The 26,296-nt window shown below is 50.1% G+C and overlaps 4 protein-coding genes across 16 annotated transcripts in view; 2 read left to right on the top strand and 2 right to left on the bottom strand.

The window, feature by feature from the left end:
- The window catches only part of GRIN1 (glutamate ionotropic receptor NMDA type subunit 1), a 90,628-nt gene extending 86,888 nt beyond the window's left edge, over positions 1-3,740 (bottom strand). The window contains exon 1 of the mRNA XM_069942672.1: positions 3,704-3,740. The gene's annotated coding sequence lies outside the window, so the exon portion shown is untranslated. The remainder of the gene's footprint in view (positions 1-3,703) is intronic.
- LOC138766365 (collagen alpha-2(I) chain-like) lies at positions 1,177-2,844 on the top strand. Its single transcript, XM_069943942.1, has one exon. The coding sequence runs from the start codon at positions 1,177-1,179 to the stop codon at positions 2,842-2,844; it is 1,668 nt and encodes a 555-aa protein (XP_069800043.1).
- Positions 3,741-3,773: 33 nt separating the features above from the next.
- LOC138765689 (cholesterol 7-desaturase nvd-like) lies at positions 3,774-14,626 on the top strand. Its single transcript, XM_069942678.1, has 7 exons — positions 3,774-4,380; positions 9,351-9,539; positions 9,690-9,868; positions 10,631-10,756; positions 11,363-11,482; positions 13,533-13,709; positions 13,860-14,626. The coding sequence occupies exons 1-7, from the start codon at positions 3,954-3,956 to the stop codon at positions 14,019-14,021; spliced, it is 1,380 nt and encodes a 459-aa protein (XP_069798779.1). The 5' UTR covers positions 3,774-3,953; the 3' UTR covers positions 14,022-14,626.
- A 4,958-nt stretch (positions 14,627-19,584) lies between these two features.
- ZNF618 (zinc finger protein 618) overlaps positions 19,585-26,296 on the bottom strand; it is an 86,821-nt gene continuing 80,109 nt past the window's right edge. For 12 of the 13 annotated variants that reach the window (XM_069942662.1, XM_069942663.1, XM_069942660.1 and 9 more), the window contains one exon: positions 19,585-26,273. In XM_069942662.1, coding sequence (XP_069798763.1) covers positions 24,751-26,273 — 1,523 coding nt within the window. In that variant the 3' untranslated portion in view covers positions 19,585-24,750. The remainder of the gene's footprint in view (positions 26,274-26,296) is intronic. The other variant, XR_011358621.1, reaches the window with a different exon arrangement.

Here is a 26,296-nt window from a genome sequence, read left to right as displayed (position 1 = left end):
TTCTCATATCCATTCCTGGCTTTGGCTTCAATAATCTGTCAGATAAATCTCTCTGTGTAACCGCACCATTACAGAGCTGTGAGAGGCAGAGGTCCTGCTGGTCGGTCGCTGACCAAATCCTTATTCCATGGAATAAAATGCAGAATAATTATGTATAAATCCTACAATCGGATCATCTGGAATGTTCTATAGATTCTGTCCCTCATCAGTCTTTCCTTCTGTATATAGTAAAGTAGTCACTGACTAGGTGACAGGTGCAGCCCCTCCCAGAACGCGACTTCTTCATCTGTCAGTTATAAGGCAAAGGTCATGACAGCCGGGGTCGGGTGGGGCCGCACTACGGAGGCAGAAATGTCTCTCTATTATAGTGTCCCCCAACCTGTGCTGTCGAACTACCACTCCCAGCATGTCCTGACAGCTAGTATACCTCTAGGTGACACATAACCGGCTGTATTGTCACCCTTGTACTACAGCAGTCATGAATGATTGAGGTGAATCATCTGCTATGAGTGGATACTGCGGGTTGTGTAATGTCACTTTATGGTTCACTCGCAACTGGTGACTACTGGAAATGGCGCCAATGTGACAAGAGTACAGAGTCACACCGGAATAATGGAATATATAGATATATATATATATATATATATATATATATCTAGTCTGACAATGTATGACATGACACGAAATTTAAAATACAAGCACCCGATGCCTCCCCAACGTGTTTCTCTATGTAGGCTTCATCAGGGGTATGAGGGGCTCTAGACCGATCCTTCTATCCCTATACTAGACTGGAATGATATTCTCATCAACCAATAGAAGGACCCTAACTCATCCAATTCCACCGCAGCTTCAGAGCTTCAATCACACTAAGCCCTGAACACTAAGGAGACGGGGATTCGGGTTTCACGGTGTTCAAACTTCCTCATCATGTAACATCCCAGATCTGCTGGGATTAGGATTTCTCTGGAGATTGGACTCGTTTATGGTTCTCTGTTATCTGTCCGGGACTGCTGGAAATTGTAGTTTTACATTGTTTGCCATTTCAACGTATTTCATTGTATGGGCATCATCAGGGGTCTTAAGTTAACTGTTGCAAAGCTACCAGGATGCCCGGATGGTCGTAATTTTGCAGCTGGACAGCCCCAGGTTGGGGAACACTGTATTAGAATAATATAGATGCATTTTGGCATCTGTACTCCAGCCAAAAGTCCTAGCAGTGTACGAGGTGTAGCCAGTCCTAGCGGTGTACGAGGTGTAGCCAGTCCTAGCGGTGTACGAGGTGTAGCCAGTCCTAGCGGTGTACGAGGTGTAGCCAGTCCTAGCGGTGTACGAGGTGTAGCCAGTCCTAGCGGTGTACGAGGTGTAGCCAGTCCTAGCGGTGTACGAGGTGTAGCCAGTCCTAGCGGTGTACGAGGTGTAGCCAGTCCTAGCGGTGTACGAGGTGTAGCCAGTCCTAGCGGTGTACGAGGTGTAGCCAGTCCTAGCGGTGTACGAGGTGTAGCCAGTCCTAGCGGTGTACGAGGTGTAGCCAGTCCTAGCGGTGTACGAGGTGTAGCCAGTCCTAGCGGTGTACGAGGTGTAGCCAGTCCTAGCGGTGTACGAGGTGTAGCCAGTCCTAGCGGTGTACGAGGTGTAGCCAGTCCTAGCGGTGTACGAGGTGTAGCCAGTCCTAGCGGTGTACGAGGTGTAGCCAGTCCTAGCGGTGTACGAGGTGTAGCCTGTCCTAGCGGTGTACGAGGTGTAGCCAGTCATAGCGGTGTACGAGGTGTAGCCAGTCCTAGCGGTGTACGAGGTGTAGCCAGTCCTAGCGGTGTACGAGGTGTAGCCAGTCCTAGCGGTGTACGAGGTGTAGCCAGTCCTAGCGGTGTACGAGGTGTAGCCAGTCCGAGCGGTGTACGAGGTGTAGCCAGTCCTAGCGGTGTACGAGGTGTAGCCAGTCCTAGCGGTGTACGAGGTGTAGCCAGTCCTAGCGGTGTACGAGGTGTAGCCAGTCCTAGCGGTGTACGAGGTGTAGCCAGTCCTAGCGGTGTACGAGGTGTAGCCAGTCCGAGCGGTGTACGAGGTGTAGCCAGTCCTAGCGGTGTACGAGGTGTAGCCAGTCCTAGCGGTGTACGAGGTGTAGCCAGTCCGAGCGGTGTACGAGGTGTAGCCAGTCCTAGCGGTGTACGAGGTGTAGCCAGTCCTAGCGGTGTACGAGGTGTAGCCAGTCCTAGCGGTGTACGAGGTGTAGCCAGTCCTAGCGGTGTACGAGGTGTAGCCAGTCCTAGCGGTGTACGAGGTGTAGCCAGTCCGAGCGGTGTACGAGGTGTAGCCAGTCCTAGCGGTGTACGAGGTGTAGCCAGTCCTAGCGGTGTACGAGGTGTAGCCAGTCCGAGCGGTGTACGAGGTGTAGCCAGTCCTAGCGGTGTACGAGGTGTAGCCAGTCCTAGCGGTGTACGAGGTGTAGCCAGTCCTAGCGGTGTACGAGGTGTAGCCTGTCCTAGCGGTGTACGAGGTGTAGCCAGTCCTAGCGGTGTACGAGGTGTAGCCAGTCCTAGCGGTGTACGAGGTGTAGCCAGTCCTAGCGGTGTACGAGGTGTAGCCAGTCCGAGCGGTGTACGAGGTGTAGCCAGTCCTAGCGGTGTACGAGGTGTAGCCAGTCCTAGCGGTGTACGAGGTGTAGCCAGTCCTAGCGGTGTACGAGGTGTAGCCAGTCCTAGCGGTGTACGAGGTGTAGCCAGTCCTAGCGGTGTACGAGGTGTAGCCAGTCCGAGCGGTGTACGAGGTGTAGCCAGTCCTAGCGGTGTACGAGGTGTAGCCAGTCCTAGCGGTGTACGAGGTGTAGCCAGTCCTAGCGGTGTATGAGGTGTAGCCAGTCCTAGCGGTGTACGAGGTGTAGCCAGTCCTAGCGGTGTACGAGGTGTAGCCAGTCCGAGCGGTGTACGAGGTGTAGCCAGTCCTAGCGGTGTACGAGGTGTAGCCATTCCTAGCGGTGTACGAGGTGTAGCCAGTCCTAGCGGTGTACAATGTGGGGGAGGAGGTCTGACACCCCAGAAGCATGTCTTTGTGATGTCACTTATCATTTGCCCTGTGAGGGGGGCAAATACCCAATAGGGCAACTACCTACTATGGGGGACCTGACTAATGGGGACACTACCTACTATGGGGGACCTGACTAATGGGGACACTACCTACTATGGGGGACCTGACTAATGGGGACACTACCTACTATGGGGGACCTGACTAATGGGGACACTACCTACTATGGGGGACCTGACTAATGGGGACACTACCTACTATGGGGGACCTGACTAATGGGGACACTACCTACTGGTGGGGAAGAGGACCATGTCCTGGAGAGACAGTCCGATCTAAGGTGGGGGGCCTGCCTTCCTGTTTGTCCGGCAGGTTCTGTGGAGCTGTGGCTGGGTAAATCTTCATGGTGATCTGAGCGCTGAGACCCCGGGGGTCACTGGATGTAACTGCACTGTAACCACTATATATAACCACTTGATAAAAGTTATCGGTCCTGCCAGAGACTGTTCACTATAGTCCGGGGATCAATAAGGATCAGTATAATCGCGGATAATCTATATGGCTGCGCTGCACTTGCTGTCCGGTGAGATTTGTGCACGGTTATCCGTGAGGGCCGGACTCTATGGTCTGTGGCGGTCACAGTGTGGCGGTGTTATATACGGTAGTGTGCAGACACTGAGGTAATTACCGTATATAATGAGAGACTCTGGTTGCGCGGAGACGAGACGCTGACACCACGTGACCTGTCACACAGGGAGCCCACCTGTCTCAGCAGCCGCCGGTGGGCGCCGCACGTAGCGCAGGTGTACATGTCATGTGACCAGGTAGCGGCACGGTTGCCATGGCGGCGGCGCACGCCGGTTGCGTGGAGACGACAGGTATAAGAGGTTGTAGCGGGGCGGGGCGCGGTCACAGGTGACGGTCGGTCGGTGTGGAGGATGGAGTCGGTGCCGCGCTCGCTGCTGGCGCTGTCCGTGCTGTGTGTGCTCGGCGCCGTGCTGCTGGCCAGTGCCGGGAGTCTGTTCCTGAGCGCCAGCCTCCTCCCGGACCTGCCCCGCTCCTCCGCCGCCACCGGCAGCAGCTTCCCGGCCCGCAGCCCGCTGCTCCCCGCCGCCCTCCTGCTGCTCGTCCTGCCGCTCGGCCTCTGGGGCTGGAGGCTGCTGGGCCGCCCGCTGGAGCTGCTGCGGGGACCGGACGATGTGGGCTACATCCCGGAGCGGGGCCGGAGCCGGGCGCAGACCGCCAACATGGTGCGGAGGAGGCGGAAGAAGGGCGACCTGCCCCCGGTCTACCCCAACGGATGGTACCACGTGCTGGACGCCCACCGGCTGGAGCCCGGGACCGTGCGCAACCTCACCGTCTGCGGTACGTGCCCGGGAGGAACGGGGTGTGCGGGGGAGGAACGGGTAACGGGGGAGTGCGGGGGAGGAACGGTAGGGTGGGTTCACACTGCGGTTTTGCGATCCTTTTTTTTTTTTACGGTCAAAAAAGTAGTGTCAACAGTACTTGCGTCAAAAAAACGCATCCAATTTGAACGGATCAAAAACGGATGCACACAAATGTATCCGTTTTTTTCAATCCGTTTTTGCAAAAAAAAAAAAAAAAAAAAAAACCCGGATTGGTTAAACGGATGCTGAAAACGCAGTGTGAACCTAGCCTTATGGGGGTGTGCAGGGAGCTCTGACTCTGCTCTTCCATGAGATGGAAGGATGGGGGGGGGGGCAGCCTCTGTGGGGTGAGAGGTCTGGGGGGGGGGGCAGCCTGTGGGGTGAGAGGTCTGGGGGGGGGGGCAGCCGGTGGGGTGAGAGGTCTGGGGGGGGGGGGCAGCCTGTGGGGTGAGAGGTCTGGGGGGGGGCAGCCTGTGGGGTGAGAGGTCTGGGGGGGGGGGCAGCCTGTGGGGTGAGAGGTCTGGGGGGGGGCAGCCTGTGGGGTAAGAGGTCTGGGGGGGGGCAGCCTGTGGGGTGAGAGGTCTGGGGGGGGGCAGCCTGTGGGGTGAGAGGTCTGGGGGGGGGGGCTGCCTGTGGGGTGAGAGGTCTGGGGGGGGGGGCTGCCTGTGGGGTGAGAGGTCTGGGGGGGGGGCTGCCTGTGGGGTGAGAGGTCTGGGGGGGGGGCAGCCTCTGTGGGGTGAGAGGTCTGGGGGGGGGGCAGCCTCTGTGGGGTGAGAGGTCTGGGGGGGGGCAGCCTCTGTGGGGTGAGAGGTCTGGGGGGGGGGCAGCCTCTGTGGGGTGAGAGGTCTGGGGGGGGGCAGCCTCTGTGGGGTGAGAGGTCGGGGGGGGGGCAGCCTCTGTGGGGTGAGAGGTCTGGGGGGGGGGGGGGCAGCCGGTGGGGGGAGAGGTCTGGGGGGGGGGCAGATGCTGCTACTGATCCTCTCACCTGTTCTGGATCTGCAGCAGTTATTACTGTAAGGGGCCATTTACACAAAGATTTGAAGCCAAAGCCAGAAACAGACTATAGACAGATCAAGTCATATAGGAATGCCTGAGGTTTCTCCTTTTTAAATCCATTCCTGGCTTTGGCTTCAAGTCTTTGGCAGATAATCCGTCACACAATCTTTCTGTGTAAATGGACACAGCCTGGGATCAGCCGCAGATCCTGCAGGTGTGAATGGGCCCTAAAGAGTAGCGGTGTCCCCAGGGGATTGTGCTGCCTCCCATAACACTGTCACATGATGTAGCTGAGGGCACTTGGTGAAGCTGGAGACATCAGTATAACGCAGCTTCATGGGGATCGGAGATGGTGCAGCTGAGTGGAGTTTGGGCCCTATTCCACCGAACGATTATCGTTCAGATTATCGTTAAATCGTTCAAATCAACGATAATCGTTCGGTTAAAATGCAGTTAACGATTAACGACCGAACGAGAAATCGTTGATCACTTTATAAGACCTGGACCTATTTTTATCGTTGCTCGTTCGCAAAATGTTCGCAAATCGTTCGCATTGAATAAGACGTCGTTCGGTCGTTCGCAATAGATACGAACGCAATAGCGAATAAATAGCGAAGAGAAACGATCGCAATTACGATCATAAGTAACGATTATCGTTCCGTGGAAATGAGTGAACGTTTTCAGGTCTTTTGCAATAGCGGTCGTTTGAGATCGTTAACGATTATGCAAACGGTAATCGTCCGGTGGAATAGGGCCCTTTGTTGGGTTTGCACAGGTGCACATGGTGTAGATGGTACAGACGTAGCAGAGCTGACTGTGCGCTCACACCTCTTGTTGTCGGGTGGGTTGCTATGGGGCCGTGTATTATGTAAGTGACGTTGTAGAGCAGGTGTCCGAGGAGCCGGACTGGTCATTCTGGCTGCAGTTACCTGGGTGACCGGACTTGTGTAAGTGACAGATGTAGCAGAGGGGACTCTGTCACCCGGCACAGCATGTTTCTTAGTGTTATTACTGGTGCATGGCAGGAGTCGGGTGTCACGTTCAGCTCTGCTACATCTGCAGTAGTGCTCAGCTGTGATGGAAGATCAGGCCATTGTGCTGTCACTGCCTGGTCGGATGTTATATGGCTGCCAGTGACTGGGGGGGGGGGCAGCCTGGTCTCCCTCACCCTGTGACAATGCTGGTGGATGTAGTTCAGCCGCCGTACACTATAGTAACCTTTGTCCTGCGCCCGGTGATTCCTGTAGAACCAGTTTCCGGCGGGCAGGAATGTGGGGTCGGTGCGCTTTGTATTTCTAGTATTTTCTATCGCTGGAGACTAATCAGGAGGAACCAGTTTATTATTCGGAGGTATCGAGGCTCCCACACCGGGCAGTGACCGCTCCCGCCCTCCTCAGGGGGTAATGTCAGGGGGGCTGCGTTTTCCCGTCCTCCTCAGGGTGTAATGTCAGGGGGGCTGTGTTTTCCCGTCCTCCTCAGGGTGTAATGTCATGGGGGCTGCACGCTCCCGCACCCCTCAGGGTGTAATGTCATGGGGGCTGCGTTCTCCCGTCCTCCTCAGGGTGTAACGTCAGGGGGTCTGTGTGCTCCCGCCCTCAGGGTGTAATGTCATGGGGGCTGCATTCTCCCGCCCTCCTCAGGGTGTAATGTCAGGGGGGCTGCATTCTCCCGCCCTCCTCAGGGTGTAATGTCATGGGGGCTGCGCGCTCCCGCCCTCCTCAGGGTGTAATGTCATGGGGGTCTGTGTGCTCCCGCCCTCCTCAGGGTGTAACGTCAGGGGGGCTGTGCGCTCCGGCTCCCCTTAGGGTGTAATGTCATGGGGGGCTGCATTCTCCCGCCCTCCTTGGGGTGTAATGTCAGGGGGGCTGCGCGCTCCCGCCCTCCTCGGGGTGTAATGTCAGGGGGGCTGCGCGCTCCCGCCCTCCTCAGGGTATAATGTCAGGGGGGGCTGCGCGCTCCCGCCCTCCTCAGGGTGTAATGTCATGGGGGGCTGCATTCTCTCGCCCTCCTCGGGGTGTAATGTCAGGGGGGCTGCGCGCTCCCGCCCTCCTCAGGGTGTAATGTCAGGGGGGGCTGCGCGCTCCCGCCCTCCTCAGGGTGTAATGTCATGGGGGCTGCGCGCTCCTGTCCTCCTCAGGGTGTAATGTCATGGGGGCTGCGCGCTCCTGTCCTCCTCAGGGTGTAATGTCATGGGGGCTGCGCGCTCCCGCCCTCCTCAGGGTGTAATGTCATGGGGGCTGCGCGCTCCTGTCCTCCTCTGGGTGTAATGTCATGGGGGCTGCGCGCTCCTGTCCTCCTCTGGGTGTAATGTCATGGGGGCTGTGCGCTCCTGTCCTCCTGTGTGTAATGTCAGGGGGGCTGTGCGCTCCCGCCCTCCTCAGGGTGTAATGTCATGGGGGGCTGCGCGCTCCTGTCCTCCTCAGGGTGTAATGTCATGGGGGGCTGCGCGCTCCGGCCCCCCTCAGGGTGTAATGTCATGGGGGGCTGCGCGCTCCGGCCCCCCTCAGGGTGTAATGTCAGGGGGGCTTCATTCTCCCGCCCTCCTCAGGGTGTAACGTCAGGGGGGCTGCTCAGTCCTAGATTACGATCTGCCGCATCCATGCTTTGGGCCCAGTGATCAGGTATCGGGGAGCCCCTTTATATGAGCCTCTGGAGTACACGCCATTGCATTTGGATCTAACCCAGCTCATCTGCGGACTACAATGCTCAGGATGCATCATGGGAGAAAGCTCTAAGCATGGCGATGCATTGTTCCTGAGGTCTATGCCTGGTGCCCACCATGTAGCCTGATACAGTGGTTGGCGCTGTGCTCCAGGCCCGGCTGCCCTCTGTTCAGGGATGTGAGCTCCCACCCAGGGCCATGTCTGTGCCAGCCGCACCCAGTCTGCAGAGGATCCCCGACCTGGTGTATAACTCTGCCCTCTGTACAAGATGGCATCTCCAGGCTTCTGTCTGCTCGATACATCTACAAATCATCTTACAGGATGTGATGCCATGTGCCCCCTGGAAGATGCCGTGTGGGGGACAGTGTTGTACCCTGTGCGGGCATAACGTAGCGTGTCGGAGAGAATCTCTGGGTCTGGTCTGCAGGGTGGGCTCGTGTATGCGGCACATGGCCGTGCCACCCTGATCCTGAGGATGAAATGCTCCCCTTATTTCTATTGTGTGTTCAGGGGTTCAGAATAGTGATGGGCTTTGCTTCTCATCCTCCATGTCTGCAGCCAGAAGCGGCGCCTCCCTGTGGCTGGGTCTGGTATTGCGTTGTAGACACTACTAAAGGACAGGAGGGGGCGCTCTGGTTCCCAATCTTGTGCACAACCCTTCCAAGGGGACAGTCATGGTTGGCCAACATCCAAAGCCGGACCTTCTCCACCATCTAAGCTGAGGGCTGCTCCGGCACCCCATGTGAAGCCTTCTAACAAGGCCGTCCTCTCAGCCCTACAGACATAAGCCAGCTGTCTGATATCCTGTTCTTGCTTGAAAACCATCACCAGCAGGCTGAAGTGGATGTAGCTTTACAGTATTGGGGAGATGCTGCACTTCACTGTCTGGCCAGGGTTGGAGCTGGGGGCGCCTGATCCTCTGACACGTCCACGTTCCCTCTGACCTACCTCTCGCCTCTTTAGATATTCATTGAGGTTTCCTGACTGGGGATCTGAGGTGACTGTGAAGTGTTGGGACTTGTGTAGGGAGCGTGCGGCAGATGGTATCGCCCTCTTATGGAACGCCTCGCCCTCCCTGCACCGTGTCTTGGCTCCGGGATCAGTAGTCGCTGAGGGTTCTGGCCGCCATTATGGTTTATTATGTAACATACTTGGCAGCGATAATCCCAGCACCACCCCCCACCCTGACCCCCCCCACAGGCTGCAGACTACCCGTCTATTGTGTTGGCTTCTGTGTTCTGATTGGTTGCTGTGAGCCGGTGACTTTATGGTGATTCTTGTCTTGCAGGCGAACAGATCGCAGTGTACCGTACCCTGGATGGCAAAGTGTTTGCCGTAGACGCCTACTGCCCTCACCTTGGTGCCAATCTTGCTGTGGGAGGAAGAGTAGTCGGCGACTGCATTGAATGCCCTTTCCATGGTTGGCAGTTCCGGGGGGAGGATGGCAAATGTGCCCGGATACCGTATGCTGATAAAGGTAAGGCCAGGGTCCCGTCAGTGCGGGTAGATGGATGGTGGTCACATGGACACATGGAAGCGGCCATGTTGTATCTTAGCAGCATCCGTGTCTCTGTGGGGGTTACAGCCATGGAGTTGTCCTTTAAGTATCCGCCTCTTTTACTTGTAGTCCCAGAATTTGCTAAGATTAAGACCTGGCCGTGCTGCGACCTAAACGGGATGGTGTTCATCTGGTATCACTGCGACCGGACCGAGCCGACCTGGACGATCCCGGAACAGGAGGAGATCACCACCAAGCAGTGGATCTACAGGGGCCGCACCGAGCACTATGTTAACGCCCATATACAGGTGAGGAGGGGTATATAGGGACACGCCAAGGGTACTGGGAATTTCCATATGTACTATTACAGCTCCCCTCCACTCACTTCAATGGGTCTGAGCTGCAAAACCTGCCCCCAAACAGAGGACAAGGGAGGTCATGTAGGATTAAAGTAAAGTTCTCCTGTATCTCTATACCTGTGTCTCAGACCCTACAGCAGGGGCCCTTCAGCTGTTGCAAAACTACAACTCCCATCATGCCTGGACAGCCAAAGCTTTAGCTTTCCAGGCATGATGGGAGTTGGAGTTTTGCGATAGCTGGAGAAGCCAATGTTCCCTACCCCTGCCGTATAGGAATATGTAATGTTTAGTCCTGCTCTGTGTGTAGAACCTCTGCTCCGGGGGACACAAGGGTGACAGATGGGCGATCGGGAGGGGCCTTGTGCTGCCTCCAACACACTCGTAATTCTTACCCTGGGAAACAATAGCGCTCTGCAGCCGCACATACGTACAGGACGGTGGTGGAGAATGCAGCCGCTCTGGTTCAGGAATGCCGGCGAGCATGCGGTGAATGCCGACAACGGGAACGCTCACAAACTAAGTGTGGAAAGTAAAAGTTTAGAGTTTTACAAATTGCCCACAACCTGCGTCTCCATTTTCTCTGCAGTTTGAAGTGGCTGATAACAGGGAACAATAGACTGTATGGGAGCAGAAGATGCTTTCCTTCTGAGACCCTGGAGACCTTACATCCTGGTGTCCCCATCTTAGCGGCTTTCTTGTTCTTATTTGCAGGAGATCCCAGAGAACGCAGCAGACATCGCTCACCTCGCCTTCCTGCATGAACCCGGCATCCTCAGCGGCGTTGACCTCAGATACACAAAGTCGAGGATTTGGGACTTTTTCAAGCACACGTGGAAGGTGAGACTCCTCATAGATGTCAGTGATGGCGCCGGGTGGCTGGGGACTGACCTAGGATCTGCACAATGGCAGCTGCCACTATACAAACAAGTGGGACAATGGACCAGGAAGTGTTGTCATTAGGGCTTGGATGCTACTTGTATGGCTGCTTGTCACAGGAATCGGTTGAGGACTGGGGAGATGCTCGATCCTTGGCTGACCACATATTTAGATTCCTTCAAAATTTATCGTTAGACTGCGCATCTCCCTGTGTAAACGGGGGATGTGCGGCCAAAGGGAAACTGACATCCTATATGTCCAGTATATACATATCTGCTTTCCAGATCACAAGCAGTCTATACCTACCATCCACGCTGCTTATCAGGCATCCAGCTCTCCTGTCCTCTGTTGCTGCTGTGTTTTCAGGCTCCGCCTTTTCCAGAATGAATGACAGCCAGAGCCTGAAGATACAGGATGGGAGAGCTGGATGCCGGATCACAAGCGGTGCTGATGGTAAGTATACACTGCTTGTGATCTGGATGGCCACACACTATACAGGGAGAACTGATCGCACTGACTACCCTTATGTAAGTAATAACTACCTCCTGCCATGTCGTCTTGTTACAGGTCCAGTGGGAGCCAGAACCGGCCCCCAACAAGCACTGCTCGCGGATGTCTGTGCAGCACGCTTCTCTGGTCTTCGGGAAGCACTTGTCCCTGCTTGATGTGAATGTGGTTGCTCGCCAGGTAAGGGTGAGACTTTATTTCTGTGTGTAGCTTTGTGGTGCGTCACTTGCAATTCACTGGCTGCCTGGTGAATGGGTCGTCTTGGCTTTATCATCAGGCTTTACTTTGATGGATGAGATGAGTAGTGAGGGACCAGGTGGGGGGTTGGTTCACTGCACATGGCCAGAGTAGTGTTGCACGATGCACCGAAATATCGATACTACTATCAATATTCTGGGAGAAAAAAATATTCGGTACCAGGATTTCCTGGTATCGATACTTTATGTTAAGCTACCTAATAGCGCAGCTTAATATAAAGTACAGTGCAGAGAACACAGCTGGCGGCTAGCTGAGCGCCGGCCATGTTCTTTGTGTGCCGCCCCCTCCTCAGCTCGCGCACCCTCTGCTCACAGCGGCGCGAACTTCAAATGGCTGACACACAGCAGTGGCTAGTGCCGGCTATTTTACTGAGTACATGCCGCTGTCACAACTGACAGCGGCATTTGACTTCTCCAGAGCAGCTCCAGGGGTGAAGAGAGAATTGTGTGGAGAGGGTTAACTGGGACCGAGGAGGCACAGACAGACGGTGGGAGAGACAGCAGCTGCATCGGGGAGGGCAGACACCGGTGAGCGCTGTGCTTGCTGTACACACCAGGGCAGCGTCCTAAAAATGACAAGGCCCTATTGGACCCCTCTACACACTGTAGGCTGCCATGGTGATCTATCAGGAGCCACCAACACACTGAGGGGCTGCCATAGTGTAGAATCAGCATCCCCCTATACACTTGGGACTGCCATGGTGTGCCCGGGACCTGCCAGTGTGCAGCGGTCCTTCATCTATCCCCCTCCCCTCCAGGAGCCATTGCAGTGGCCCTTCATGTTCCCCTGGGGGCCGGTCCAGGACTTGGGGCGGGGGTCTGCTGCACAACTGCAACTCCCAGCAGGTATGTATGCACAAGGAGGTATGCTGGGAGTTGTTGTGCAAACGGAAGTATGTATCCCAGCATCATATCCGCAGTTTGGGCGGGGGTCATTACATTTGTATTTTTTAGCAATTTTTTTCCAAACTTTAGTATAGAGTAATGAAATAAAAAAGCTGGTATTGGTATCGAACTCAAAATCCTGGTATCGTGACATCCCTAGTCCAGAGTCTTCTCCAATCACATCCTATCTGTTTTTGAATTTCCCTTAGGGTCATGGTGGTCACTTGTCTTGCAAAGGGTCAGGATTAACATCCGACTGCTACCCCCATCCTCCCTATTGGAATGGGATACATACTGCCAGATGCCCATGTTCCCCTGCAGATGAGATGTTTGGATGACAGATACTGGGATAGTAGTACTGCCCCCGTTCACATTAGATTAGGGGATCGGCCTCCATTTACCTATTCTGTACGGCTGGCTGACCGGTCTTCCCAATCTGCTTGACTGAAGACCCTCCTTAGGTTCTGCTCACAGGAGAGGCTGCATGCAGGAGTGTCAGGGCCAACACTGTAAGGCCCCTTTCACACACCTCCAATATATGGCCTGTGCAGTGACCATATACTTGCGACCGAACCTCGGAGCTCAGGAACAGTTTAAATATTTGCACTAGTGTTCAGACATAGATGTGAACTGAGCCTTATCCCCCAGACAGTCGCTCCTCCTGCCGTGTGGCAGGAAACCCACCAAGATGGAACATAAAAGTTTTCAGGTTTTGTCCTCTGGGATTCACAAAAGCGCACAGAACCCCAAACTGCCCAATATAGCAGGACTGAGGGCATCATGGGAGTTGTAGTCTTTCTGCTGGATTTCCAGGGTTTGGGGGAACAGTGATCTATACAGGAGAGTGAGCTGCTGCTTAGGACGTCTGTGAATCCTCTTGGCTCTGCCTCTGGTTTGTTAGAATGCATCGCTGCCATCCACCTGATATTTTATGCCTTCATGCTGGGAGTTGTAGTCTTACAGCTTCACATTTTCTGCTCTGATCAATAACATTGGTGGGGAGAGAGTGGTGTGTGTGCTGGAGAGGGGATGGTGTCACCTCGTGCACTTGTCTGGTGTTTCCTTAGTCCTGCTCTTTGTCTCCACAGGTCGGCCCCGGCATCGTCTTCTTGTACTTCCACCATTCCTTCCTGGGTAAAGGGATCATCATGCACTGTGTGACCCCGGTGGAGCCCCTGCTGCAGAAGGTGTCCCACAGTATCTACTACCAGAGGAACTTTCCAGCCATCATCCCCAAGTTCATTCTGTGGGCTGAGTGCGTCCAAGTAGGTGACCTTTGGGGGGGGGGGGGATGTCATGTGACTCCTGGCAGAGTGCTGCTTTGTGGCAGTCTACCCCACTCTGGTCCTATGAGGAGTAAGTGAGCGATGCTTCCCAGCTCTACCCTGTGCCTATAACCATTGTTTTGTTTTCAGTTTGAGCGGGATGTGATGGTCTGGAACAATAAGAAGTACATCTCTAAGCCGCTGCTGGTGAAGGAGGACTCCGCTATCGGGAAACATCGCCGCTGGTATACCCAGTTTTATAGTGATAATAGCCCCAAACTTGCTTTCCAAGAGGATGGCCTGGAATGGTGAAGAGGAGGGAAGGATTGGAGTCAGTTGTCTACTACACCAAAGAAAGCAGAAAAGCTATGCATTTCTGTACTGTCCCTTCTACCAAATATTTATTGACTTCTGCAGTATCTGTGCCACCAGTAGGTGGAGCACCAGAGTCTCATGGCTGATCATGGTGCTGAGAGGACGCAGTATTGAGCTGTTTCTAAGTGACTGATCTGGACCACTGTGCCATGTCTTCCCTTATTGCTCTATGGTGCCAAAGCCGCCACCCTGGTTCTTGTGGCAAATCCTGCACTGAAAATTTTACAGTACAAACAAGAATGGCAGATAATCCTGTTGTCATTGCTGGACTGAAGGACTCTGGGTAACGGACATTACCAAGTAGCTAACAGTTCAAACTGCATCAGAGGGTGGAGCCTGAAGGCCCCGCCCCTGAGGAGCTATACTATTCAGTGTGACTGGACCAATAACTGCACTTTGGTTTAGATTTATACTTTATAAGTGTGGTAAGGGTTAATCTGTGCTAGGAATCATGGGTAACGTGCCTTTTCCTTTTTATATGTTGTAAATATTTATTGTCATTGATATATTTGTATTAATTCTTTAATAATTTGTATATAGTCTGTATCGCCTCTGTGCTTTACTTATAGGCTAGCTTCTGTATGTGTGGACTAGCTCTGTGGCTGAAGATGATATAGTATGTGGTGGCTATAGGCTGACGTGTGTATGGCTGGCTGTAGATGGTGTATGTATGGACTCTATATGGCTAAAGACTATGGTGTATGTATGGACTCTATATGGCTAAAGACTATCGCCTATAGGCCACTTCCTATATGGATGAAGTCTTTATGGTATGTGTGTTGTGTTGTATCTAAGGACTATCCCCATAGGCTATTTCCTGTATGGATCACCTGAGGGTTGCCTTCTATATGACTGGAGACTGTATTACTATTTTTGTATATATCACCTATGGGATATTTCATGGCCAAAGACTATATCACCCATGGACTAATTCTTATATGGCTGAAGTCTGTCTGTATCACCTGTGTCGTGTAGGTATATAGTGCAATGGCTGTAGCCTGTTTCTTGCATATGGCTGTATTAGTTATGGACTCTACTCTATCTATTTGGCTGTAGGTATTGCCTATAAGCCACTTCATGTATACAGTTGAAGACTATCTGTATTTCCTATAGGGTTCTTTGTGTAAGAAGTATAGACTGTATGAGCTATAGGCTATTTCCTGCATGTATATGGTTATAGACAGTATATAGAGCATGGGTCTCCAAACTGCGGCCCTCCAGCTGTTGCAAAACTACATTTCCCATCAGGCCTGGACAGCCAAATCCAAAGCTTTAGCTGTCCAGGCATGATGGGAGTTGCTGTCCAGGCATGATGGGAGTTGCTGTCCAGGCATGATGGGAGTTGCTGTCCAGGCATGATGGGAGTTGCTGTCCAGGCATGATGGGAGTTGCTGTCCAGGCATGATGGGAGTTGCTGTCCAGGCATGATGGGAGTTGCTGTCCAGGCATGATGGGAGTTGCTGTCCAGGCATGATGGGAGTTGCTGTCCAGGCATGATGGGAGTTGCTGTCCAGGCATGATGGGAGTTGCTGTCCAGGCATGATGGGAGTTGCTGTCCAGGCATGATGGGAGTTGCTGTCCAGGCATGATGGGAGTTGTGGTTTTACAACAGCTGGAGGGCCACAGTTTGGAGACCTATGATAGACTAAGTGGACTGTCACTATGGGGCCAGAGGGCAGCTGGCCCTCCATGAAAGCTCTGAGCTGTCTATCATAGATCGGCTGTTGGGCTTTCCCTCCTGGGCTTGTGCCATGTGTTTGCTCGCAGAGTTAGAAAACCTTTGTCCTGTTGGTTTTATATCACTTTGTACATAAATGTTGTCACTGGGGGTCATGTGACCATAAACTTCCTCCACTCTGCAAAGAACACAGTGACTTCCTTCTCTTTATCCAAGTTGGGAACATACAACCACCAGTGAGGAAGCAGCTTCACCACCCAACAATAAAGCGGCTTTGCGGTCAGTGTCTTAAAGGTTTTTTTTTCTGGTTTTATCTGGACTTGAACATTTAATGCTACGCTGCCTCTGCTGGAGTTTGAGTTTTGCCTCTGCTCCTATTTTTGGTTATTGCAACACAGCGATGCTCACGTTAGCTGCAAGGCAACATGGTGCGGTGAGCTTTGGCTGTGTGACCTGTTTATTGGGCAGCTCTAACCTCATCTATGACGACCTCTAGGGCTCACAGTAGAGATGGGATGAGTAGTGCCTGGTCTCCAGAGATGACACTTAGAATTCAGGCCAAAAACATCATTTCTGGTTTCCTCAGAGAATCTTGTTCCTGACAGTCTTGGCTTTCTTTAGCTGCTTCTATGTAAATGCCTGGTGGCTTTCCATGTCTCTGCTACTGTGAAGTGGTTTCATTCTGGATACTCTGCCATAAAGTCCTGATTGGTGCTGGCTGACCCACCTGTATATATGGTCCTTGTTTGGTAGGGGGGCAACGCTAAGTCCTGGTTGTTTTCTTCCATGTAAGAATTATGGAGGCCGCTGTGTTCTTGGAATTGCACTCTCTCTGCAGCAGAGATGTGTTTGTCTCCTTCTCTAGATCTGCTTCTCTACACAATCTGGTCTCTGAGCTCTACAGGCAGTTCTTTCCTCCTCATGGCTTGGCATTTGCTCTGATGTATTGTGCAGAGTCGTTCCTGATTGTCTAATTTCCTGGGTTTAATACCTTGCCTCCAAGGAACAGAACCATCTCAGAGATAAAGAGGAGCTGAATGGTAGGTGTCATAGTGAGGGCTGTGTGTGAAAAATCCATTTTTCATAAATTGGCAAGAATTTCTAAAACTGTTATGACATTCTCATTATGAAGAAGTGGATTTTTTTTTTACACTACAATTTGGCACAAAGCTGTAACAGAAATTGTGAAAACTGAGGGCAGTGTATATACTAGACTGCACTGACTATGGTCTGTTACCTATAGGAGGATTAATGAGAAGCTACTGAGCGCTTTTCTTGAACCGGCTCAGGTTTTTCTAGCAAAAAAAAAAAAGAGATAACTGAATTGGCCGCATAGAGTGGACGTAATCCTAGGACACCTCAGTGTGACATTCAGGACTGTAAAATATGTCTGTGAGCACTTGCAGTAGTGACGCTGGGGTCATGGACACTCATACGTCTCAGCCATGTCACCCCAGGACTCACTGCTGAAAACACCCTTTTTAAAGGGATCTCTCTTCTAAAATCCATCTCGGGATCTGTATCCATTGAATGACAAGTCTTTAGACCAGATGAGCCAGGTATATTCTCAAGCATCACTCCCTTCAAAGTCTATAGGACAGAGAAGCAGCGAGTACAGCAGGAGCACAGGCCCTCCGATCTCTTTCAGACATTGTTCTTTTAACCTTTCTGAACAAGAGGAACAGGTTGTGTCACTATTGTTTCTCTAATGCCTCCTGGTTGCTGACAGCATCCATCCTTCGTTTCTTAAAGGGAAACTGTCACCAGAAAAGATTACTGCTGCTCAGATACACTTTAAAGAATTTATTTTTTTTATTTAGTATATATCTGATACAGGGGCATATCTTTTAGGCTATGTCTGAAACATGGCCACCATCTTGGATCAATGACAAGTTCTTACAATAAGGGGGTGGCCATGCAGGGTATCATATGAGACTCTGGAAGCTGCTGCAACAATTGGGAATATTCCCTCAGATGCACAGCTATTTGATGTGTTGAATACAGAGCTGAAGCTGAACGTGGAACTTCTGTGTTCATTACTTTTCAACCACAGGAAATATTTCAAATCTGATTGTAGCAGTCGATTCTGGTCTCCTGATACTACATGGCCACTCCCCTATTTAAAAGAAAAAAACTTGTCCTTGATCAAAGATGGTGGTATGTTTTAGACATAGCCTAAAAGATATGCTCTTCCCCCCCCCCCCCCCCCCCCTCCACCAATTACCTGCTGGGGTATCAGCTATGTAATTTTCCCTTTTGTTTCTGACTATAGAATAATCCTGAAATCTTTTCATTCAGGCCATGAAATCTAACAATCGGCTGATACTTACTGTTCTGTAGAGATCACTTCTCAGCAGTCTCCTCCTCACTATTCCCAGTCAATAAATCATGTCACATACTGGCGGCTCATAGGCCTGAAGAGCCTGCAGCCTATTAGAATGAATATGGAAGCTGCTTGCTGACAGCCCCTGCTCTGCCACTCCTATTTCCCCTCTGATATAGTCCTACTCACTAAACTTGGTCTTTTAAGTGCAGCAAGTTCTAGATCAGTGACACAGAACCTCTGTCCTCTCACCCGCACTATAGAGTCTCCATGTACTCCTATGTGATGCAGCTTCAGGTTTCTCTGTCAGGCTGCATCTCATAGGAAACGTTTAGAGATCCAGCACACAGCAGATAGAGACAGGCAGAGCGAGTCACCGGAGTTATATAAAGATGCCTCTCTATAATTATCCCTTACCATACATAAAAATGACCCACTAACCCCCAGGTAACACACTGGTCATCAGGGGAATTTTTTTTTAAACTCAATTTTATTGTAAAACCATAAATACATCACAGACAAAGTCATCAAGCAACTGGGTCGTCCTCACAGTTACAATGTGTCTTCTGTCTTGGCATCAGATATCAGAAAATATTTGTTGCATTAACAAGTAATCAGATTTCCTAGCGATCGTCCCGTGATCCCGGATCGCCCTGCATCGGCTGGGAACCTATACAAGGAATATTTCTACTGAACCGCCGACAGCAACAAACTGGTAAAACAGCAAAACCGTTCAGTTTGTATATAGATATTTATAGAATTCTTCTTTATATATTTATATATAGAACTTTGTCAAATGTCAGTATATTTATATCAAAAAAACAAAAGAATACAAAACCAACCCAGAGGCGGCTTCACATCGCGTAACTTCTGAGCGGAGACACAAATCGCGTCAAACCGCACAGCGTCCTCCTATCTGCTTGTAAACCTGCAGCATCTGGATGTGAAGGAGCCTACGTGAGTAACAGCGCCGCCCTAGAGGGAAGGGGAGGAGCTTCTCTTTTACGTTAAACTGCCATAATGTTTAACTAGTTCACGTTTTTAGTTGATAAACAAGGAGAAAGTTTATAGGTCATAAAATCTAAAGTTACCTAAAGAAAAATCTGTACATTGGTGAACCAGGTACAGCTATAAAATACAGTCACAATTTACCCCAAAAAATTCTACAATAAAATGGTGCAACCCTAAAATCTGACGGATAGAAAAAAAATCATCATTTGATATCATCTTATTATTTTTCTATTTTTGAAAATTTTTTAAGGGGTTTTAGACACTTTGATATTGATGGCTATTAAGAGGATCCGATCCTGACACCCTCACGATTAGCCACCTATAGTGCTCTGACCACGACTCCCTTTGCCAGGCTGTAATACCAGCTACAAACACTACCAAACATATGGCGCTGTGCCTGATTAACACTCAACAGTTGATTGCAGAGTAGAGATGATCGAACAGGGCCGAGGTTCATGTACGAACCCAAACCATCAGCATTTGGCTCCTGCTGCCAGGCCCGATTACTGCCTGGAAAACAGAAATACAGCCTAGGTAATAGGCTGCATCCCTATTTTCCAGGCGGTACTTGAGCTGTCTCCACCTTCCCCATGGAACGAGAAGGCAGCGGGAGTCAAACGCTGATGGTTCGGGTTCGTACAAACCTGAACCTCGGCCCTGTTCGATCATCTCCATTGCAGAGGTGTCAGGATACTGATGACCTGTCCTATGGGTTAGGGCCATATTACACAGTCCATTCTATGCCATGTTGATCTCTTACGGCTGGGTTCACACTGCGTTTTTTTTCTGTCTATTTAATAGATTATTTTTTTTAATGGGTTGGTTTAAATGTAACTCAATGGAAAAGTGGATTCAAACGGATAGCATACAACTGCATCCATCTTTGTGTCTTGCCCCCCCCCACCCCTACCCCCATAACACGCATGGATACGTTAAAGGGTCAGCAAAATTGCAATGTAAGCCTAGTAGCCCAAGTCAGTGCTCATTTACTGACACAGCCCAGTAGGCAGGAACATTTACTTCTATCATTCATCGGCTGCACATCCTCCATTATACAGGGTGATGTGCGAGGGAACAAAAAAAATAAATAAATCAAAAAACGATCAGGTGATGATCGATGTCTACCATATGGGGTGATTACGGTGCTGTTTGGACAATAATCACCCCATGTAATAGAACCTTAAAGGGAACCAATCACTTCCCTGTGGGCGTGTGACCTGGCCCTAGTACCTTACAGCTGCAGGCACTGCTACCCAACGCTGACTCCGGCGCAGTTTCAAAATACCGATCTTTAATTCTCCGTCCCAGTGTCCAATAACTAGGCATTGGGGCGGAGCCACAGTCACATGTCATACTGCCTCCGCCCTTTTCTCAGCAATTCCCCACACTTGATTGGCAGCGTGGAAACTTAAAGGACAGCCTAAGCGCTGGGCTTTGCATTAAGGCTTCAATAACAAAGCGTCCAAAACCCCTTTAAGGTGCAAATTTATATATATTTTTTAATATTAAACTCTTATCAAAAACTCCTCCCCAGTTCTAACCCTCTGGCGGCACAAACAAAAATGAAAGAAAAAACGTACAAAAACAGGAAAGAAAAGCCCAGAAGAAGCCGACACCTCAGTAGTGCAGTATTGCTCGTGTGTGAGATTCTCCATCTGCACCAAACAAAAAGAACAGAATCTGTTTAGTAAAACGGTAACGTTTTTCGGAGTGATCTGAGTGGACGTACAGTACCAGGAGCCGTCGTGCGGCGGCGCCACCATCGGCCCCGAATGTCATCTGTAGAAAAATATTGTGTTACTAAAAAAGTAGAAATGAACACACGCTACCGGTATTAAGAAATACTGAACGCCAAACGGAAAAAGGATTAAGAAAAATATTAGTTGATACCTGTAGAAAAAGCCGAAAAGCCTAGAAAATCTATTGTGTGGTTCTCGGTTTGTGTCTGGCCTCGTGGCGAGCCGCAGAGTGAACAGGTGGTATTGCCATTTACTTTCTTCCTTTCATCGTCCTTGAGAAATTCCTTCACATTAAACATTTTTTTTTTAACATTTGGATAAAATTTACAAGACAAAAGTAAAAAAATAAAAATATTTTTCATTTTTTTTTTCTTTTTTCATTTTTTTTTTGTTGTTGTTTCTTTTCGCCACACGCACCTCTTTCCGTTCAGTATTGTCCCCATCTGGCTTTAGTCTCAACACAGTGCAAAGTCAATACATCGCCCGGGAAACTTCTCGGACAACGATAAAACCCATTTGAAGCCAAGACTGGCGCGTTCCGCTGTACAGTGGAGTTATGGTGGACTATTTACAGGTCATCACAAGTTTCCATATATACACACACACCAAACAGGAGGTAAGGGTTATTCTAGCAAGCAAAGGAGATTGCTAAATTTTTAAATAAAAAAAAAGAATTTTGGTTGCAAAAAAAATGTTAACAAAAAAAAAAATTCAGATAAAGAGGTTTTTATCTATAAAAAGGGGAAGGGGTCAGTGTATTGTCATGAGATAGACGCGTTATTCAGCACCCTGCGTATCTGGAGGTGGAGAGAATTTGGTTCATATTCAAGTTAAAGCTCAACCAGTGGATTCACATGAAATTCTGGGGATTTTTTTGGCCTCACGTTATGGGTCACTTTGGGTTCCAGTGCTGTAAAGTAGTGGGGGGGGGGGTCTTTCCTTATGTCAGTAGGACTAAGGGGGTAGTGTCACCTTGAGGAGACTGTATGGAGGGCTTATAAGCTGTGCAATGCTTCATGGGAAAAAGATATGCAAAGCAGCTCTCCTCCAGAAGGAATGACACTTGCTCTCCACTGCCACCTGCTGGCGATAACATCCATTAAAGTCAATGTTATTCAGGATTAAAAAAAACACAGCTGCTTTCTTTCAGAAACAGCGCCTCTCCTGTCCTCAGTTGTGCCTGGTACTGCAGCTCAGTTCTATTCGTGTGGATGGAGCTGGGCTGTAATACCACACACACAACCTGAGAACAAGTGTGGCGCTGTTTTTGGCAGACAGTATGGATGCCCCCTTTACAGCTTTCTGGGAGACGTTCTGGCATGTTCTTCTTTAAGGGTCAAACACTGACTCAAAGGGAAGCTACTACCTCCAATGGGTGGCACGAGGAGCAGGCTCCATTCCTTCTGGAGAAGAATCACTTTGTAGACTTGTCTGTTAGTGATGACATCACTGGGGATTTAGTGACATCATTTCCACTCACAGAATGGCCACAAATCCATACTATAAGGCTTCTATGGGATTACAGGTATGGAGGAGAGCGCCACCTATGAGGGATAATCCAGGATACATACAGGTTAGTGTTATTCAGACATCATATTATATTGTACTTTTGCTTTTGTGCCTGGTAGTTAGTGCCATTACTATAACCCGATCCTTTTGTCTATAATGTACTGGCGTATATCCGTATATTTGTGTGCCTATCTATATACTTCTATAGGCCGGTACTGGGGGGGATCGGTAGTGAAGCCATGACTGCAGCTCCGAGTGTGAGGTAAATACCCAGTATAGAAACTAATAGGGGCTGAAACACCTTTGATAAGACCCAATGTTTCCTTTGGTTGATCATCATCATCATCATCAGAAGACGCTTTGGTTCTATCAGGAAAGTATTTGTTGAGACACATTGGAGTATTCACATACTTACTGGTCTGGCACATCGACTTCGTTATAGAGGAACCCCGACATCATAAGTAAAGCCCCCATCTCCTTGTGTCCTGTTCATTGTTATCGTAGGGACAGCAAGCAACCAACCCGAACCGCTCATATTCCAACACATGGATTGCGAATTTCTGGTGATAACGCGGTGGGGTATGACTCCTTGCACTCCACTCCTCTTTATCGGTAACCAGGAACAGCGCCATACTTTTGTTGGTGGCTATGCTTGGAATTACAGATCAGTCACCTATACGTCAATGGGACTGAGCTGCAGTACCAGTCACTGTCACCACCAAAGGTACAGCGCTGTGCCTGGTAAGCAATGGAAGGGGTGTAGTGCTTGCGGCTGGTGTCAGGAGTCGGAGCTTCCCTATAGGATTCTACACTAAACCTGTCACCTGACTATCCTCCTAGTATTTCTATGGTGATCACAGTATATCATATGGGGGAATGTCAGACCCTCATAGTGTAATGATGACTCCTTACGTGCATGGGCTAGCAGACAGTGTGGGAGGCTACTAGAGGTAGTGTAGGGCTTGTAGTACTATGGGAGTGGAAAGTGCTATAACAGAGGCAATAGGGGGGATGACAGAAAACATAATGACCGGATACTGAGTGTTAAAGGGGTTATCCAGCGCTACAAAAACATGGCCACTTTCCCCCTCTCTTGTCTCCAGTTTGGGTGGGGTTTTGAAACTCCGTTCCATTGAAGTAAATGGAGCTTAATTGCAAACTGCACCTGAACTGGAGACAACAGTAGGGGGAAAAGTGGCCATGTTTTTGTAGCGCTGGATAACCTCTTTAAAGGGATTGTCCAGGCCTATGAAAACATAGATGCCTTGTTCTAAAATCAATGCCACGCCTGTCCACAGGTCCTGAGTCGTACTTCAACCCATCCCTACTCATTTTACTGGAGCCAAGCTGCAACATCTGACAATGGACAAGGGTGGCGCTGTTCTTGGAAGAAAACATGTATTCCTATGCCTGAACAAACCTACAAGGATGGTCTCTATTCATCCAAACAACAGCTGCACGCTCATCCATTGGCTTGGGCTGCAATACCACAAATAACCTAAGGAAGAGTGTGGAGCTGTTTCCAGTTTAGAAAAAAAAAATTAAGTGATCTTGGAGAACCCCTTTAAAGAGCAAACAGTTCTACAGCGGGTAGTACAACCTGAGTGACCACCAGACGATTGTGCTACAGTCATAGTGTGGGCATACTATTGTGCCAGGTATTGCACGTACATTCAGCCATTGCTCGCCCTATGCAGTCCTTACATTCCAGACCATTTATAATTTAGGTGAGAAAAAAAAAAAAAGTTGTTTTTTTTTCCTTTCAAAAACGTAGGTTCTTCAGACCGGGAAACGGACCAATAACGTGGGTTCTAACAGTACAGTCAGTATACAGTAGTCTAAAGAACAGACGTAAAAAAAGAAAACACAACCGGGCCGATTCCTTTAGAATAAAAACACATAAAAGACTCTAAACAATTAAACGAAACGGGAGGGAAAGGAGATAAATCTTTAAGTTCTTTATCCGCGCGCTTGGTTGAAGGTTTTCTCCTTCGTCCCTTCAAATTTGAAAAAAAAAAAAAAAAATCTCCTTCCCCCGATTTTTTTTTTTAGTTAAATTCGCTTTTAACACACTGAATACTACGTGAAAAATAAATAGCTACTATGAGTAGAGAAAAAACTAACTCAGAGGAAACAAAAAACGAGAAAAAAAACTGAATCTTCAAGTGACTTTGGAAGTCGGCTGCCTGTAGCGTAAAGAACAGTCGCCATCGCTCGAGGGGAATCTCGAAAAAACTACACCCGCTCTGTCTCTCTCTCAAGTTAAACAAAAACAACAAAAAGCACTTGGTTCCTAGCGTTTCCTATTTGAGGTCCACAGTGTTTTCAGCATAAAATCCTTTGTCATTCACCTTATTTTTGGAACAGTGTTTTAGGAGCAGTCCGAAGCCCCAAACCCACAGCGGCTCAAAGCATATTGGACTTCAGAAACATGACTTTGTTCAAGTCTTCAGGGCTGAGGAGTCTCCTCCTTTTGATGAGTAATGTTTGTTCACACATATTTACACACTCACTGCGCGCCCCGACTGCCGGGACTGCCAAGAGCCAGAAGGCCAGTTTGGAGAGGTGCGTGTGTTTTTGGGAAACCGATGACCAATACTGGAAGAGGTCCGGAGGCACCTGAAAGAGAGGTTCCTGTAGATAGTCGTAGACTTCGTTCTTCCCCAGCCGATCGTCTTCCTGAACTTTGGTCGTCTCGGTGGATTGTCTAGGTTTTTTGGCTGGCGCTTCAAACTCCGCCTCCTCGACCCCATCTCTAACCTCGTGGATCAATTCACAGACCTTACTGATAATCTCCTCGTGTTGATATGGAGGAACGGGCCGGAGTTTCTGCTGAGGGTCCAAAATCATGGCGACTTTGTGTGCAGACTCCACCTTAAAGTTCTCCTTCAAGGCTTCGAGGAACAGGTGGCAGAGTTTGCTGATGACCCCGGCGTCGTTGGCCTTTGAGGTGAAGAGCTTCTCCAACTTCACGTAGGTGGGAAGAACAAGCTGTAGGGTTGGTTTGCGCTCGTTGCTAAGCTCGATGACGGCCTGCTTCACCGGGGCCAATATGGCGGCTAAGTTACTCAGTAGATGTTTGTTTAGGTTTTGGATGATGTTCAGTTTTTTGGCCCGGCTGTAAAATTCACAGATTTGCTCGTACCGTTCGTGAACAAGCAGGAGGGAGTCTGTGACAGAGTTCCAGCAAGGAGGGGGGCAGCTTTCTTCCAAGGAACCAAATGTCTCCCTGGCGATCCCAGATGACCCTGCCAGCTCCTCTGTGACATTCAATAGTTCTATGACCTCATGCATGTTCCGGGCCTGCAACGTGCGTTTGTTTAATACGCTTTGTACCACAGAGTTCAACGAGCAAGCGGAACAACGTAAACATGTCCCCACCTTGGAGAAGACGGCAGAGTTGACCTTGCAGTCCGTTACATATACTGTCCTAATCTCTGACATGACGAACTCCGAGAGGACGTTCAGCACCCATTGGTGGATGAACTCCCCACTGTCTCTATTGTCCACGTCTTTAATGCCCAACACGTAGCGCTTTATCTGATTCCCTTCGGCCTGATAGGCGGTAAGGATGTAACAGGAGTCCGAACCTACGGACTGAGAGTGACAGGTCACCCCGATCCCCAAGCAGATGTTACTACCCAGGGCGCACGTCACCTTGACTTTGACTTGGTTATACATTCGAGGCAGATGTTTTAGCGCTAGCGTGTTCATGTTACCCAGGATCTCATTGACAGAGAATGACCCATATCGAGCTCCAGTGTCTACCAGCGTCTGGGCCAGCTTCAGGAAGTCTTTGCCGTTGACCACGCTCAGAGCTCCCAGGTCGGCGCACATTACCCTCAGAAGCCTCTCTGCGATGTGTTGGCGCTCCTTTTCGGGGAGAGAGTTGTTAACAGCTGGCACCGGTGCAGAAGACGCTGCGGGTGCTGCGAAGGAGAGAGGCAACGTT

This window comes from Dendropsophus ebraccatus, chromosome 10 (genome assembly GCF_027789765.1).
Source record: "Dendropsophus ebraccatus isolate aDenEbr1 chromosome 10, aDenEbr1.pat, whole genome shotgun sequence".
In the NCBI taxonomy this organism is placed as follows: Eukaryota; Metazoa; Chordata; class Amphibia; order Anura; family Hylidae; genus Dendropsophus; species Dendropsophus ebraccatus.
Note: the sequence above shows the minus strand (reverse complement) of the source record. Positions and strands in the feature narration are given on the sequence as shown.

Excerpts from the sequence above, each read along its gene's own strand:
- LOC138766365 (XM_069943942.1), top strand. The coding sequence starts at position 1,177 with ATGCATTTTGGCATCTGTACTCCAGCCAAAAGTCCTAGCAGTGTACGA.
- LOC138765689 (XM_069942678.1), top strand. The coding sequence starts at position 3,954 with ATGGAGTCGGTGCCGCGCTCGCTGCTGGCGCTGTCCGTGCTGTGTGTG. Across the intron at positions 9,540-9,689 it reads GATACCGTATGCTGATAAAG|TCCCAGAATTTGCTAAGATT; the intron begins GTAAGGCCAGGG and ends TTTTACTTGTAG. Across the intron at positions 11,483-13,532 it reads TGAATGTGGTTGCTCGCCAG|GTCGGCCCCGGCATCGTCTT; the intron begins GTAAGGGTGAGA and ends TTGTCTCCACAG.